Consider the following 16295-nt stretch of genomic DNA (forward strand, 5'->3'; position numbering starts at 1 on the left):
TGACGTAGAGCCACCATTCAAACTTTAAAACGAAGACAAGACATTCAACTATCCAACTTGTATTTATCTTTTCAATATCTATTATACTTTTTCTTCAGTTCCAGTTTAAGTTTCATGATGAAAATGCACTTTCTAGTTCTTAATGACCTTTGCTGTGTGTTTGTGGTCAACCTGCTGCATAATACATTTGGGGCCAATAAACAAGCATTTATATTTCTGAAAGCATTCTGTGTTTACAGCATTTTCCCATACCTGCCTAAAACATTTGCACAGTCCTGTTCATGTACAGCACATGTACAGCACATGTGCTGTCTTTTAATCCCTGAAACTCACAGAGAGAGGAGAGATTAATGGAAGTCACTTTATTAGTTGAACACACAACCTGAAGCAAGTACTGTTTATTCATGAGGACAAAGTACAAACTTGTGATAACACTGCAATCTCTTTTCAAACAGCAATTGATAACTAGTCGTACAGAACTACTATAAAATAAAAACAAATAAAAGGTCAAATAAAAGGAAAAATGATACTCAGTGTACAACAAACAATCACTATCACATCTACTTGAGTAGTAAATGATGGAGATACAGCTACATTTATGTTGGCGGCTTCCAGGTCAGACATTATAAATTATAAAGCTAATGATTTTTACAATATGACATGGTATCCACTACATGAAAAGCACTACTTTAGATGAGAAGTGCCATACTCTGTTGTGTGAGCATGGCACAGATTGTGCTCCATTATAACTGTGAAGCAAATAAAAAATAATGCATCTCATACAGCTGTTATTTTTTTGATGAACAAATATAATCCCACAATACAGAGTTAACAGCAACAAAGATCCCAGCTTTCCCAGTAAGTCGTGATTAGCAATTTCCATGTTTGGAGTTTTAACAACTGATTTGTATACATGTATATATAGTTTGGCCCTGATGTGTGAGTGGGTGGGGAATCTAGAGTAAGAGTATGCTATGAAGGAGTTCTACAGGCAGTGGTCTGTTCTTCTTTCTCCAAGTCTTTGAGGGTTTTTAAAAGGTGAGAAGGAGTAAAGGTTTCAGTTGACTCTGAAAGACACAAGATGATGTATGACCACTCTGTTTGCTCAAGCCTTCAGGGAAAAGAAAGAACTTTTTCTTTTTCTTCAGTGGCTCATTGTTAAATTCAGAATTTTAAATCTCCTCACAAACAAAACTCTGAATGGTAGATCAACCTCGAAAGCACAGAGACATCCTCTCTGCTTTTAACAGTACAAGGATGTCTTCTGGGTAGGCCAAGGCTAAAAAAAAGATGAATACACATTATGATAAACTGGAAATATTCATTTAGCATATCCGCCTGTTCAAAAGTAATAGCTGTGAATATAAATATGTTACAGAGCACATAAAATAAAATGTTATTTTTGAAATTCTGCAGTTTGAAAAGTGTTTTTTAAACCCTGCTGAACTTCACCATTAATTTGTCAGTTTTTGCTTCAGCTTCTGTTTTTTTCTGGTGGTGCTGTTTTGTTTCAGTTTATTACATGTTGCAGGATAAATGGTGCAGTATTGCTGACACCAAGCTGATTAAATATTTAAACACTGACTGCATGCCCTACATTTGTTCTATTAACCACCAGACTTCATTTCCCACCACCTCACATCATCATCTTCTCATTAGAGTTGTTGTCTATGTAATTACTTCCTCAGAGGATGTTAGGTGGTTACATTTCTGTTTTGTTTTATGGACAAATTTATTTGTATAGGTAGTGCAATGTGCAGACAATTCTACTTGACAGATTTTTATTTTCATATTTACAAGAGTCTAACATTGAAGGTTTTTTATCTAACAAAATAAAGCATCTAACTGGCAAGGTGCTCCTAATAACATATCCAGTGAGTGTAACTAACTACTTACACAGCTTGCTATGATTGTGGTACTTTTTGTATTTTCAGACTTTGTTATGTGGCTGCTGTAGCTTTCATAGGACTACCCAGCTTATATAACCCTGTATAACGGTGGATTCAGAGAACATGTGATACACAGTATAATCACCTGCCTTGAAAAGATATGCAGTGTGTATATATATAAACGTAAAATTGTAAAATGTGTAGTCATAAAAGTACTCATGGAGGAAATGTAAATGTATTAACTTCATTTCTCACCTTAAAATAACCCCTCACCCCATAATGACAAAGTAAAAAAGGTTTGCTTGAAACTTTAAACAATTACAGCCTAAAGTCTATGAGCTTGATGTTACAAACTTGGATCACCTATTTTTGGGGAGTTTCCCCTATTCTTTTTTGCAGAACCTCTTCACTTTAATCGGATTAGATGAGGATCGTCCATTTTTAGATCAGCTGTTCAATCAGATTCAAGTCTGTGCTCTGGGTGTCTCTGTTGTCCTGCATTCATCTTTCCCTTGACCATGACTAGTCTCCCAGTTCCTGCTGCCAAAAACATCTCCACAGCATAATGTTGGCCTCACCATGCTGCTCTGTAGGATGGTAATGGCCAGATGAACAGTGCCTGGTTTCCTTCAGATATGACTCTTGGCATTCAGGCCAGAGAGTTAAATCTTTGTTTCATCAGATCAGATAATTTTGTTTCCTGTGGTCTTAGTCCTTGGTTGCCTTTTTGCAAGCTCTAGGAGGGCTGTCGGGCCATTTTACTGAAGAGTGGCTTCCAACTGGACACTATCATAAAAGTCTGATTAATAGAGTGCTGCAGAAATGGTTGTCCTTCTGAAAGGTTCTCCTCTCTCCACAGAGCAATGCTGGAGCTCAGTCTGGGAGGTGACCAAGAACTGATGATCACTCTGACAAAGGCCCTTCTACACCGACTGCTCAAACTGTCTGGGTGTCGAGCTCTACGAAGAGTCCAAGTGTTTCAAACTTCTTCCATTTATGGATTATTGAGGCCGCTGTGCTCACTGGGATCTTCAAAGCTGCAGAAATGTTTCCGTACGCTTCCCCAGATCTGTGCCTCGATACAATCCAGTCTTGGAGGTCTACAGACAACTCCTTGAACTTCATGGTGTGGTTTGTGCTCTGCACTCTCAACTATGGGATCTTATACAGACCAGTGTTGGTGCTGTCCAATCAACTGAATTTACCACAGGTAGACTCCAAACATGTTGTAGAAACATCTGACAGATGACTGGAGGAAACCAGATGCACCTGAGCTCAGTTTTGTGTGTTATGACAAAGGCTGTAAATACTTAATTAGATGTTATATTTTTGTTTATTTTTAATACATTTGCAAAAAATTTCAAGCAAACCATTGTCCTTCGTTGTTTTGGGATAGTGTGTAAAATTATGAAGGGAAAAATGAATTTAATCCATTTTAGAATAAGGTCGTAACATGACAAAATCCGGACTCCGAATAGTTACTGGATGCACTGTAAGCTGTCGTTACTGGATCAAGAGTGAAAGGATGATTGAGCATCATGTAATACTATAGTTTATGGTTTTTAACACATGTACAGGATATGGAGATTTATGGAGGTGAGGATGCAAAATGATCAGAATAAAATAAAAAGAAGTCAAATGAATGAAGATACTGCACAAATGCAAGAGAGCAGTCCTACATATTTATCTAATATGCAGACTACAGGACATGTCCTGGTCAAAATCGGCACCAAGATTCCTCACAGTGTTACTGGAGGTGTTGGGTCCTTGTATGTGTTATGTAGAAGATCACTTTGTTGTAACTGACAGGTGCTATGACTTTAAAATGTATAAATGTTTTTCAACAATGTTATGCTATGTTATCGCTAGAACAAAATGCAGTTTTCAAAGATTGCATGGTATGAAATGTTGTAGATAACCTGTGCCATTTTACAACCAGAACACAGTCCTGCCTCAGACAGCTATCCAACACAAGGAATGGCAGAATTCCAGTAGGAATAGGATTTCTGTGACAGTCGAGTTCACCTGCAGGACGATTTATTAAAACACTGACACACACAGATTCTGACTGTTTGTGAAAACCACTGGCATGATGTGGGGAACAAGGGTAGACAAAGAACAAAATGGCATTCAATATTTACTTCCAGATGTTCTTTTATTATACAGGAGGCTCCTCAGCGCCCTCTGGTGGGGCATTGGGGTCCAAGAAGTCTGGGTGTTGTAGTTCCTTTAGATACTTTGGCGGGGTGAGGATGTGGGTGGAACCTACAGGAAACAAAATTCTCAAAACTCAGCAAGCGCTGGGTGAAAGCTTGTTAATAATGTGAGACACAGACAAATACTCTGCAAAGGTTTTACTGAAAAGTTACAAATGCTAGACTGTCCACTAGAGCTGGGCGATATAAGATTTTTTCATATCGCGATATGTTTTTTTCATTTCAGGCGATAACGATATATATCACGATATAAGCCAAATAACTATATTTGTAAGATTTAAATGTGCCGTTGCTCACAAGTAAAATGTGAAATAATTAGCAGCTTGTTTTAATTAAAATATTTATTTCCCATAATAAGTTCAACAGGGTAGATGTACTTAAGGAACATGAGACTTCAGTTTCAGATAAATAAAGGCAAATATTGCAAACTACACAAAAGGCAGCCGCTAAAGCGTTTAAGTTTCAAAATAGAACAAACAAAACAGACCACTAAATTGTCAATTCCACTTAGAAACAAAATATTAATTCTAAAAATAAATCTTAGGTCGTTTTACAGAAGAACAGACAAAATTGACTAACTTTTGTCAATATCAAATAAACTGAGAACTAAAAGGAAATTCTCAATCTCTCCTTGTTGTATAGCTTAGCTTTTCAAACAGTTTTAACAGTTACTTTAGTCTGACAAAAGCCGAATGACGAATTAGCGCTTTCAGTCAGAGATTGAGCATGCACCGCTTTATTGTATTTCCAGACTTGCTTTCGGCACAATTTACAGTGCGCGCTACTCTGTTTTTTGTCAGACTTGAAATAGCCGAAATACCTTCACACTACGGAACTTCTGTGGCCCTTCCGTTCGACAAGCTCTCCGGAATTGGAACCATTATCTGTTTTTTCTTCGGTAACCTTCGCTCAAGCTCTCAGTTGATTTTTCTCTAGTCGGCAAATTCATTTCCTTCATTACCCGGGCTGCACGGCTGCAAAAACAAATACACATGTGCGCCTTGGCGCTTGTGCTGTACGTAACAAGTCACGTGACGTGACGCTGCGGCTGTGATTGGTTCGGCTCTGCGCTACTTAATTTGGATTGGCTGTTCTTTTTTTTTTTAAGAGGACAAGAGAGATGAGGCCTATCGCAATAGTTTAATTTTTCTATCGAGAAAAAGTTATTTCGCAATACATATTGTTATCGTTCTATCGCCCAGCTCTACTGTCCACAGAAGTCAGTGTTTCTACACTAAACACCCAGATGATTTTTGAGATTCAGAGGACAGTCACGGACACAGCAGAGCCTGGATCTGATCAGATCTCTTTTGATAAACATGAGTTGCAAGAGTTTTAAAAATACTGTAAAGTGTATTTTGTCCAGTGCTTGCTGTCAGCCTCATAGTAGATTCACCTATGGTACGGATTTCAAAATCCTAAATTACTTACTTCTTCACATTCACAAGATTCTGAGAAAACTTGACCTCTGACCTTGAGGTGGAGATTAGTGAGATTCAAACTAATCTAAGATTTCTAGAAGATGCAGCTGTGGCATGAATTTCGAAATCACCTCGTTCTAAGTTCAGTTATAGGGGTGACAGCGATACTCCATCAGTTATTTATGGTGGAGGGCTAAAAAATCTGTACAGGCTGAGTAGTACTCTTTGTGTTGAGCAAACCAATTCACCTGTATAAAATATGTGCATCGCCCTTTAACAGATTACCCAATTCTCCTATAAGTATTCTCAGTCAAATTAACTCACCAATCAAAGCCTCCCACTTGCCATTGGCCTGGGTGACCTCATACACGCAGCGCATCTCACTGTATGTCATGCCTCCAATAATGAAGACAATTATCCGGGGCCCTGTCTTCACCTCTGTAGGGCCCCTGTTCTTGTGCCAGTTACCATAGCGAGCACTGTATGATGAGTAACAGACAAATATTTATGCCAAAGTCCTGAGAGTTTTATACATGTATACGTATACCCTTTGAAACAACGATAGTGGCAATCATCTTCTTATTTTGTATTACCTGAAATCTGTATTTAACTACACACCTTGATGGAGCACTGGCTTTGGCAGATGCTTGTCGCTGGGAAATATACGGGTATTGCTTGGGATCAAGTTTGTCTTCAATTGCATCCTGTGGGAAGACATGCAAGTAGCAACAATATGTACCAGTACCAATTTTAACCCAAATACTATTTAACATATTTGTTTCCTAAATAATCCTACAAACTCTGAGTGCTCTCCTAGTCATTATCAATACTGTTATTTATAATATAATAATGATTGTCTTTATTATCATTATCATATTGCTTTTATAAGATGAACGTATTTCTAATTTTTAGAGATATGTGTCTAATAACACTAACCCACAATATTAGCTTGTAGTTATATGACACAGAGCAACAGCACATGGAAAGTACCTCGATGAGATCCTTGACAAAAGGGGTCCACCTGGAGAGCTGGTAGGTTTGCTCACTGATCCGTTCCTTGCGATCAGGTTTCTTGGTTTTCTTGGTGGTGCCCTGTGAACAAATGCTCTTTTTAACTGAAGTGTTTTTACTGTTGACACATGACCACCAAAAAAATGACTTTTGTTCAGCCAAAAAATATTACTATTCTTTAAAATGTTCATATTTTGCTACAAGGTACTCCTAATAAAAGGCTATCATAGTTTGACTTTTTTTAAATTAAGGAGAAATGGATATTCTGCACACCCTTCTGTAGGCCCACCACCCACAGGAGGTGTCATAGGGGTCGGGTGCAATGTGTGCCCTGGTGCTCCAATCCTCAGCTACCAAAGTTGGCTATTGGGACATGGACCTGATGGGGAAGGAGCCTGAGTGTGTGGGGCTGAGAGACTTTGTACAATAAATGTGGCCACAGATCTGATGTGATGTGATTACACTCAGATAAAGAGAGTAGCTGAGGTGTCAATTGACCAGATGAATCAGGTGGCAGGGAAGGTTGCTGAACAGACCCGACACACCCAAACATTTAGTTAAGGTGCGCTGGGAACATCTGACCCTGTTCCAGAGATCTTCAACAGCGTTCTGAGGGAGGCTGGGGACCATGTTCTCCACCTTCATTGCTGAGGCAGCTGCAAGGAGCTTCATGCTTGTCCCCGAACCACATGGTGGATACTGGAGGTGAAGGAAGCATCAAGCTGAAGATCATAAGCTGATTGCGCCGCTCAGTACACTAGTCCAGACGAGGAAAAATCAGTTTCTAACTCCAGCTTGTCGCTCCGGTGAACCACCTGTAAACTGAGTCAAACAGGCGCTTGTCCACACAGTCCTCATTCATAAAGTCCATTACAAAAATTAATATTACAGCAAACAGCTGGATTTTCCCATTTGAGTGCAGCCAACCAAACAATGAAGAGCCAAATACTCCTAAAGAGACCAACAGTGAAAGTGGACAGCATATCCTTGGTTTTAACATAAAGCTAATTGTTGCAGCCAGGGGCAGCACAAAAGTGATTCTCTTAACACTAGAATTACTGAGCCTTTTTTCCCTGGTGCAAGTCCCTACTACTAGATTTACTGGCCTGCGCAGATTTGCGTAAATTCCCCCCGACCTTAACACCTCTTGGCACCCCGCTGAGATTTTCACAGGTCGTCAGCTCCATTGTTCTCCTGCTTTTGTTGTGCAAACACACCCTCCCCCAACCCCTAAACATGAGAGATTCAAGTTTTTCCTTCCCTGCAAGGCTGCTTTCCTTCCTTACCTGCCTGCACGCCTGTCCATAAACATATATACACAGAGTTGTACATATATTTATATATTTATATAGCCACACCTTATATAATATGCATAAAGTCTAGTTATACACACAGACACATCTATATCATATATACACGCACACACACACACACATATATATATATGTATATATATATATGTGTGTGTGTGTATATATGATATAGATGTGTCTGTGTGTATAACTATGTATGTGTGTGTATAACTATGTATATATATATATATATATATATATACAATATGTATATATATATAAAATGTTTGTATAGTGCACTTTCTATACCGTGCTCTGTTCACTTTTTTGCAATGACAATGCAGATTTTCAACTTGTGGGACAAATAAATGCAGTTTTGCTGTGTGTGTGTGTGTGTGTGTGTGTGTGTGTGTGTGTGTTTGTGCAACATTGGCAAGGCAGGCCAAACCTCTGTGTTACAACCTACATACAAAAGACAGACATTCACAATATATGGGTACACAAGTCTGTTTTATTTCAAAGTCTTTCAAACTTTGAAACGAACCTTGGTAGGGAACAGCTGTTCCCTACCAAGCATTTCTTGCAGCTGGCAACAACGGTCGTGCATTCAGTATAGTTGTGACTTCCGCAAAAAATGTGGTCAAAATCTCATGAGTAAGTTGAAGCATTTCTATCAGGCATTTCTGAAAGTTGTAACACAGAGGTTTGGCCTGCCTTGGATCTGAGCAACTCTGAGTGAGCAAATGCAAATGTGCCAGGCCTCAAGGACAATGGGTGGTTTGCACAACAAAAGCTGTAGGAGAAACAAGCTGACGACCTGTGAAAATCTCAGCAGGGGTGCTTAACACCTCGGGACTTGCACCAGAAAATAAAAAAGCCAGTAATTCTAGGGGGTATTGGGTTTAGGGAAGTTACGCAAATTTGCGCAGGATAGTAAACCTAGTGTTAAACATATTTTTAGTTTCAGTCCCCTTGCTTTCCACTGAGTTATCAGTTCTGTCACTAGTTAGCTAATATAAACTAATGTAAGTCCAATCTGGTGACGTAACGTTATGTACTGACATCATTCTGATGTAAATTGGCCTTTATATGTGTAGTGTTTCATGTCTTCTTTAAACATCTCCTTGGTAGCCAGGCCTAAGAGGTGGACGAGGTTTACCCCGACTTCCTAAAAGCTCTGGATGTTGTAGGGCATTCTTGGTTCCCACACCTCTGACATGTCATGTGGATATCTGAAGCAGTGCCTCTGGATTGGCAGACTGAGATGGTTGTTTTCATTTTTAAGAAGGGGGACCAGCGGGTGAGCTTCAACTACCAGAGGATCACAATATTCAGACTCTGTGAAAAGGTCTATGCCAGGGTGTTGGAGAGTTCATCCTGTGGGGGATGCTTTGGGAATGTAGGGTGTCTGGCTCATTGCTATGGGCCATTCAGTCCCTGCATAACCTTTCCTGGAGCTTGGTCCACATTGCCAGCAATAAATTGGACTTGTTCCTGGTGCGTGTTGGACTTTGCCAGTGCTGCCCTTTGTCAGCAGTTTTATTCACAGTTTTTATGGATCAAATTTCTTTGCCAGGTGGTGGACGGTTGCACTTTGGTGGCCTCAGAAGCTCATCTCTGTTTTTTGCAGATGATGTGGCTTTGTTGACTTCACTGGATAGTTCGCAGTTGAGTGTGAAGTGATTGGAAGGAGAATCAGCACCTCCAAGTCTGAGACCATGGTCCTTAGCTGGAAAAGAGTGGAGTGCCTACTGCGAGTCAGGGTCCAAATGGGAACACAGCTGTAGTGATGTGGACACAGCATTGGTCCATCATGGTAAAGAGAGAGCTGAGCACAAAAGCAAAACTCTCGATTTACCAGTCGAGCTACCTCCCTAACCTCGTGAGTTCTGGGTAGTGAATGAGAAAAGAATGAGACTGTAGTTACAAATGTCAGGAACTGCTGGCCTCTTTGTTAGCAATAGGGTGAGGAATTCAGCCATCCAAGATTGGCAGTCAAAGTAGTTCAGGGATCTGGCAAGGATGCCTCCTTGGAGTCTCCTGGGTGAGGTGTTTTAGGCATGTCCCACCAGAAGGAGGCCCCAAGGGCAGACCCAGGACATGGGAAAAACCTCTGTGTTCCACTGGATAAGCTGCAGGAATTGGCTAGGGAGAAGGAGATTCTGATTCTTTTGACTAAATAAATTAATATGTAATGGTGGTCTTATCTTAGTAGCATTGAGACTTTTTGATTCAGGACGCTGCAGTAGTAACATTTCCAAATGCTTTTATTTGTTTGTTATTTGTTTGTTTTTTTCATGCTAAATGACCTGATGAGGTTGTTGGCCAGATTTGCTCACCTCAGAGATAATGGGAACACCCATGTGGGCCATGTTGGAAATGATGTCACTGTCCTCTGGTGGGATGTTAGCATGCTGAAGGAGCTTACACAGGTTCTCCTCAGTCACACCTGACACACACAGTGAGACACACAAATGCATGCAGTACAAATACCCAGTCCAAACATGCAATTCACACGCATGGGCACATCCATGTTTAGAAAAAAAAGAATGGATTGACAGAAGAAAATAAATCAAAACCTATGAATACACATATGAAAAATTAAACTGTAATAATAACACACTGTCTAAGGATAAAACAATGAAAGACTGGTAGTGGGTTGCCTGTCTTTCATTTGCAGGTGATCAGAGAGATAAAAACTATGGTTTTCAGCTGACATGAAAAACAGGATGACAGTGGATATCTGACCATTCTTAAGGAAGATGTAGAGCAGGATGATGCGGATCTTGTCGGACACACTGACATTGGCATCCAGCAGAATGGGAACAATCAGCCTCATGGGATCCTTGATCTTCTCACCTTCTGCATCTGTTCCCAACGCAAGATCCTTCAAAATAATGGAGAACATTATTAGAGTTGTTTCTTGCTGAAATTAATGCCAGTCACTGGTTAACACAGTAACAGGAGACTCATGTCACAATTCTAAGCTGTATTTGAATTGTAGTCTACTAAAAGTGATGTCACAGGAGATGTTAGAGGATTAGAATTTTTAAAAGCGATTCAATGATAAACAGGAGATGAGTCTAATGAGTTTAAATGGGCCTTATCTTTAATTATGCTAACATACCTGAAAATAGACTGTTAAAAAAAGTTACACTGAGTGGACAGGGCAAAAAATTAATGAATACACAGATGCGGCATAAACTAAGAACAATAATACTTAACAATAATCCAACAACAAACCTTGGATTACCCCAGAAATTAAAGCCGTCCTCAAGCAGAAGAGGAGGGCATTCAAATCCAGAGAAAAGGAGGAGTTGAAAAGGGTGCAGAGAGAGCTGAGGGGACTGATAAGGAATGGGAAGGACAGCTACAGGCAGAAGATGGAGAACCAGCTTCAGCAAAACAACGTTGGTGAAGTCTGGAGAGGCCTCAGAACCATCTCAGGCCACAAACATCAGAACTCTCTGCCTGGGAGGGATGTGAGGTGGGCAAATGAACTGAATCATTTCTTCAACAGATTTGATTCAGCCATGAGGCAGTCTCCAACATCTGCTGCAGACTCACCCACCCCCACTGCTGCTGTTCCACCTCTGACACCTCAGACACTTCACACCTCCTCTATTCACCCTGCTCACTCCTCCCCACCCCCAACAACAGCATCCAATACACACTCAACACAAGGCTCCAGCCTGTCTCTCTCAACCACCCAGGTTAGGAGGGAACTGAGAAGGATTAAAGCAAAGAAAGCAGCGGGTCCAGATGGCATCAGCTCAAGGGTCGTCAGGTCCTGCGCAGACCAACTGTGTGGGGTGATCGAGCACCTCTTCAACCTGAGCCTGAGGCTGGGGAGAGTCCCACAGCTCTGGAAAACCTCCTGTGTTGTACCAGTGCCAAAGACTTCACACCCCAAGGACCTCAACAGCTACAGGCCGGTGGCTCTAACATCCCACCTGATGAAGACCCTGGAGCGGTTGGTCCTGGCTCAGCTTCGGCACCTGGTGAGCTCATCACTGGACCTACTTCAGTTTACCTACCATCCTTGCATTGGAGTGGATGATGCCGTCATTCACCTCCTACATCGTTCCCTCACGCACCTGGAGACCGCTGGGAGCACTGTGAGAATCATGTTCTTCGATTTCTCCAGTGCCTTCAACACTATTCTTCCTTCGGTTCTGAAGGACAAGCTGGAGAACTCTGGAGTGGACCATCACCTCACAGCATGGATACTGGACTACCTCACCGACCAACCACAGTATGTGAGGACTCAGGGCTGTGTGTCGGACAGGGTCGTCTGCAGTACGGGGGCCCCACAGGGAACGGTTCTGGCTCCGTTCCTCTTCACCATCTACACTGCAGACTTCTCCCACAACTCCACCCAGTGCTTCCTGCAGAAGTTCTCTGATGACTCTGCAATAGTCGGCCTCATCACTGATGGGGATGACAAGGAGTACAGAGGACTGACTCGAGACTTTGTGGACTGGTGCCAGCTGAACTACCTCCAGATCAACGCCAGTAAAACCAAGGAGCTGGTGGTAGACTTCCACAGGCACAAACATCCTCCACTGCAACCACTGAAAATCCAAGGTATGGACATTGAGACTGTGGACAGCTACAGGTACCTTGGTGTTCATCTGAACAACAAACTGGACTGGACTCATAACTCAGACGCCCTCTACAGGAAAGGGCAGAGCAGGCTGTACCTGCTGCGGAGACTCAGGTCGTTTGGAGTGGAGGGCCCACTCCTGAAGACCTTCTATGACTCTGTGGTGGCCTCAGCCATCTTTTACGGTGTGGTCTGCTGGGGTGGCAGCATCTCTGCTGGGGACAGGAAGAGACTGAACAGGCTGATCCGAAGGGCCAGCTCTGTTCTAGGATGCCCTCTGGACCCAGTGGAGGTGGTGAGTGACAGGAGAATGGTGGCTAAGCTGTCATCCCTGTTGGACAACATCTCCCACCCCATGCAGGAGACTCTGACAACATTGAGCAGCTCCTTCAGTGGCAGGCTGCGGCACCCACGGTGTGGGATGGAGAGATTTCACAGGTCTTTCCTCCCCACTGCTGTCAGACTCAGGGTTCGTACGCTTTTTTCAGGGTCAAATTCAAGCACTTTTTAAGCACTTTCAAGGTCCCTTTTTAAGCTTTTCCAGCACACAGTTGCAGCAACTGTGACGTTCACTAGTAGAACTGACACACAAAACAAAACAAAATGACTACACTACACACTAACTACACAAGAAAACACACTAACTTGAGACTCCAAACATGATAAACATCACAAATCTCTCACGTATCAAAACTCTCTCTCTCTTTTTCGCTCACTCGCTCTCTCTCTCTTCCCAACAACCAAATACCACATGTTGCCGTATCATTTTTTGATTGGTCGACATGGTACATTTTTCCACCAATAGGGAAGGAGTGTTTTTTTCTTTTTTCACTCACAAGCAAAGCATGTTTGCTAGCGCTCTCCATAAAAAACGGCGTTTTTATCGTTTCTTCCCGGAGTAAACGCTGCTGTTTTATTCAGAAAACCCCCCCAAAATAATCAGTTTTATGTGACCTATCAACACAATTTAAAAACTGGTAGCTTGAAGTCCGCATGTTCGACCCAAGTTGAAATGGAGACTCTGGGTCCGTCGACCCCAGAGGGTTAATCAGAAAGCCTTAAGTTAGCTAGTCATGTATCGGGCTAATGTTTAAAGCCTTCACTTGAGTAAATTAACTCATATTACTGCTAAGTAATGTTAGCTAAGTTCACAGCATATTCCGTAATAGCGCTGCCATACTGCATCACACTCAGTGCATTTCAATCATTTCTCCAGCGAGTTTGATAGCTAGCAAAATAATAACCATAATTTAAAAAAAATAGCATGTGTAACGTACACGTACTGGGAAATTATTTACTAGGACTCACCTATCATGCGACTGGAGAACGCAAACTCCGCCATTGTTGTTTTCCATCAAACACTCATTAAAACAGCAACCTACAGGTATGTTAGTGCACTCATCCCCGACTGTCCGAGGGAGGGGCGGGGTCACATATTGAAACAGATGCAAGGCAGCCCAGGTGGGGAAATTTTGCTTTTGCGTCTCATTTTATTTCTCTATCTGATAAGAAAACAATTCAATCAGATAGCTATTTATTGTGAATGAAATACAGTTACGTTTTCAAGCACTTTTAAGCACCACATCTGAAATTCAAGCACTTTTCAAACCTTGAAAAGATTACATTAGAATTCAAGCATTTTCAAGGATTTCAAGCACCCGTACGAACCCTGTATTTTATTTTATTTTATTCTATTCTTTACAGTTGTGTACAGTATTCTTATTTCTATTCTATTCTTATTGTATTCTAATTTTACTATATAACTTTTGCACTGTCCACTTCCTGCTGTGACAAAACAAATTTCCTACGTGTGGGACTAATAAAGGTTATCTTATCTTATCTTATCTTACTATGGAAAACAAAAATTAAAAATGTCACTATACAGAGTAGAAGAGACAGATAGACCCATTATCTAGTAGCTATCCAGTAACCATTACAGTGCAGACATCCAAAAAAGAATCTCAAGCATAAAGAGTCGGACACCACCGGGCCCTGATATGAGTCCTGCCTGGCTAAAGAAGCTAACTGCACTGCATGAACATCTGGCAGCGCATCTGGCTCACCAAGGAGCCACAGTGCAGAAGCCACAGGGATCCTCGGCGACAAGTCAGCAGGCTCTGCTGGCAGCCGGCTACGCCAGAGCAGACTGAGCACCGGGCCGAGAGACCCGAGACCCAAGGGCCTCCACACCCTGGAAGGGGACTGACTGATCCAAGGCCCCGCCAAGCAGCCGCCAGGAGTGAGCCATACACACCCGAGCACTCAGCCCCGGACACCAAGAACCACCAACGCACCAGTGGGTGGGAGCATCAGCCACTGGCAGGGAGTCTGGTGGGGGAAGATAGGCCCCACACCTAGGGGGGCCTGAGATGTTCCCAGAGGTGGAGTCTAACCCCTGACCTCACACATAAACTTAAACAAACAGACACACACAGACAAAAACATTTATTCCCACATGCACACATATAGAAATATTCAGCACTCACCCAACATGGAGACACAGACATGAACACTGTACACACACTCACACTCCCCCAAACATACTCTATGCTCCCAGGTCCAGGCACCATCACCCCCAGAGGGGCAATCTGCGCCAGACCCAGGAGATGGTTCCCTTAACTCTAGGGTGGAGACAAGCAGACCGCCCCCGGTCCTGCAGCAGCAGGGAAGCCCAACAGCCCAGACCCCGACCAGGATATCTTAATAGATTGTTTATCAGAGTTAGTCTCAGAGAATAACAAAATTAGTAACCAAGTTTTTTTAGTTTGGAGGCCAAACAGAAGCGTGTAACATCCGGTGTCTTCTGGAAGACATATAAGTCTTTTATACTCTGACAACATAGTTAGTAATTTGTAAATACCTAAAAAAAAATGTGTTGATGCAGCAGAAAACATAACATGAAGCCAGAGTGTTAATGAAACTGGACCAGCTGCTGCAGAGGCCACACCTATGCTTCTGCATCTGCATCCCTGCTGATTAATGAACTCACCTCAACCAAAGAGAAAAGATAGAAAGAAACTACATTGAAGCAAGTCCAGGAGCTTTTAGCAGTTAAACAGAGAGAAATTGAGCAACTGAAACAACAGTTGGAAGAAGAAGCAATCCAAAGTGTGAAAATGAGTCAAAGGCTGGATCAATATTGCAAGAAAATGGAAAAATTGACAGAAGAAATGCTGGAACATCAGGTAGCAGAGAAGAACAGGGAAGCCACCAAGACCAAGGTTAGATCTGGACAAATCTATGGATCTGGAGGCTGAGATACAGCAAGCAGTAGCAGAAGGAACAGCAGCCAAACCCACCTGCTCCAGCAATATGGGGGAACGCCTCCAAACCAGCCCATGTTGTGCATCAACAGCAAATATCATGGCGAGAAATACGGACCCAAAAGAGATCAAGGGGCCCACTTGTTCTACAGAGCATGTATACTAACAGTAATACATGCGGAGAAAGAGGACATTAGCAGAGGGAGTGTCCAAAAACACAAAGAGGCAAGAAGATCCCTTCACAACCACCAAACTAGCCCCAAGCCAAGTTACAGCTTGAGAATTTTTTTAGTTGGATGTTTCTGAAAAAGGTGGCATTGTGAATGCTGTACTTTTTCAGAAAAAGGAGGGAGGATGACATCTACTGCTGAACTACACTTAAAAACAGGACAACATGAAAAAAACTAGCTGCATTTGAAAAAAACAAAAAAACAAATGCTCACAGCGATACCTCATCCATGGGACAGACAGAATCAACATGGCTGCTGCAACCTTCAGAGAACATGTTTGTGCTGTTTTGTTGTATTTGCATTGAACAGCATACAAATGTTGGAGAATGACAGTGATATCCTTCACACTGAACATTAATTTTGCTGA

General features: G+C 42.0%; 1 protein-coding gene across 5 annotated transcripts in view; it reads right to left on the reverse strand.

Moving 5' to 3' along the window:
- Nucleotides 1-347: 347 nt before the first annotated feature.
- Nucleotides 348-16295, reverse strand: part of LOC100712335 (syntaxin-binding protein 1) — an 83923-nt gene continuing 67975 nt past the window's right edge. For 2 of the 5 annotated variants that reach the window (XM_005465414.3, XM_005465415.2), the window contains 6 exons: nt 10578-10716; nt 10169-10278; nt 6517-6618; nt 6145-6230; nt 5851-6005; nt 348-4154 (listed from right to left, as the gene is read on the reverse strand). In XM_005465414.3, coding sequence (XP_005465471.1) covers nt 4048-4154; nt 5851-6005; nt 6145-6230; nt 6517-6618; nt 10169-10278; nt 10578-10716 — 699 coding nt within the window. In that variant the 3' untranslated portion in view covers nt 348-4047. The remainder of the gene's footprint in view (nt 4155-5850; nt 6006-6144; nt 6231-6516; nt 6619-10168; nt 10279-10577; nt 10717-16295) is intronic. The other 3 variants (XM_003459729.4, XM_005465417.3, XM_005465416.3) reach the window with 3 other exon arrangements.

The sequence above is a fragment of the Oreochromis niloticus genome, linkage group LG12 (assembly GCF_001858045.2).
Source record: "Oreochromis niloticus isolate F11D_XX linkage group LG12, O_niloticus_UMD_NMBU, whole genome shotgun sequence".
In the NCBI taxonomy this organism is placed as follows: Eukaryota; Metazoa; Chordata; class Actinopteri; order Cichliformes; family Cichlidae; genus Oreochromis; species Oreochromis niloticus.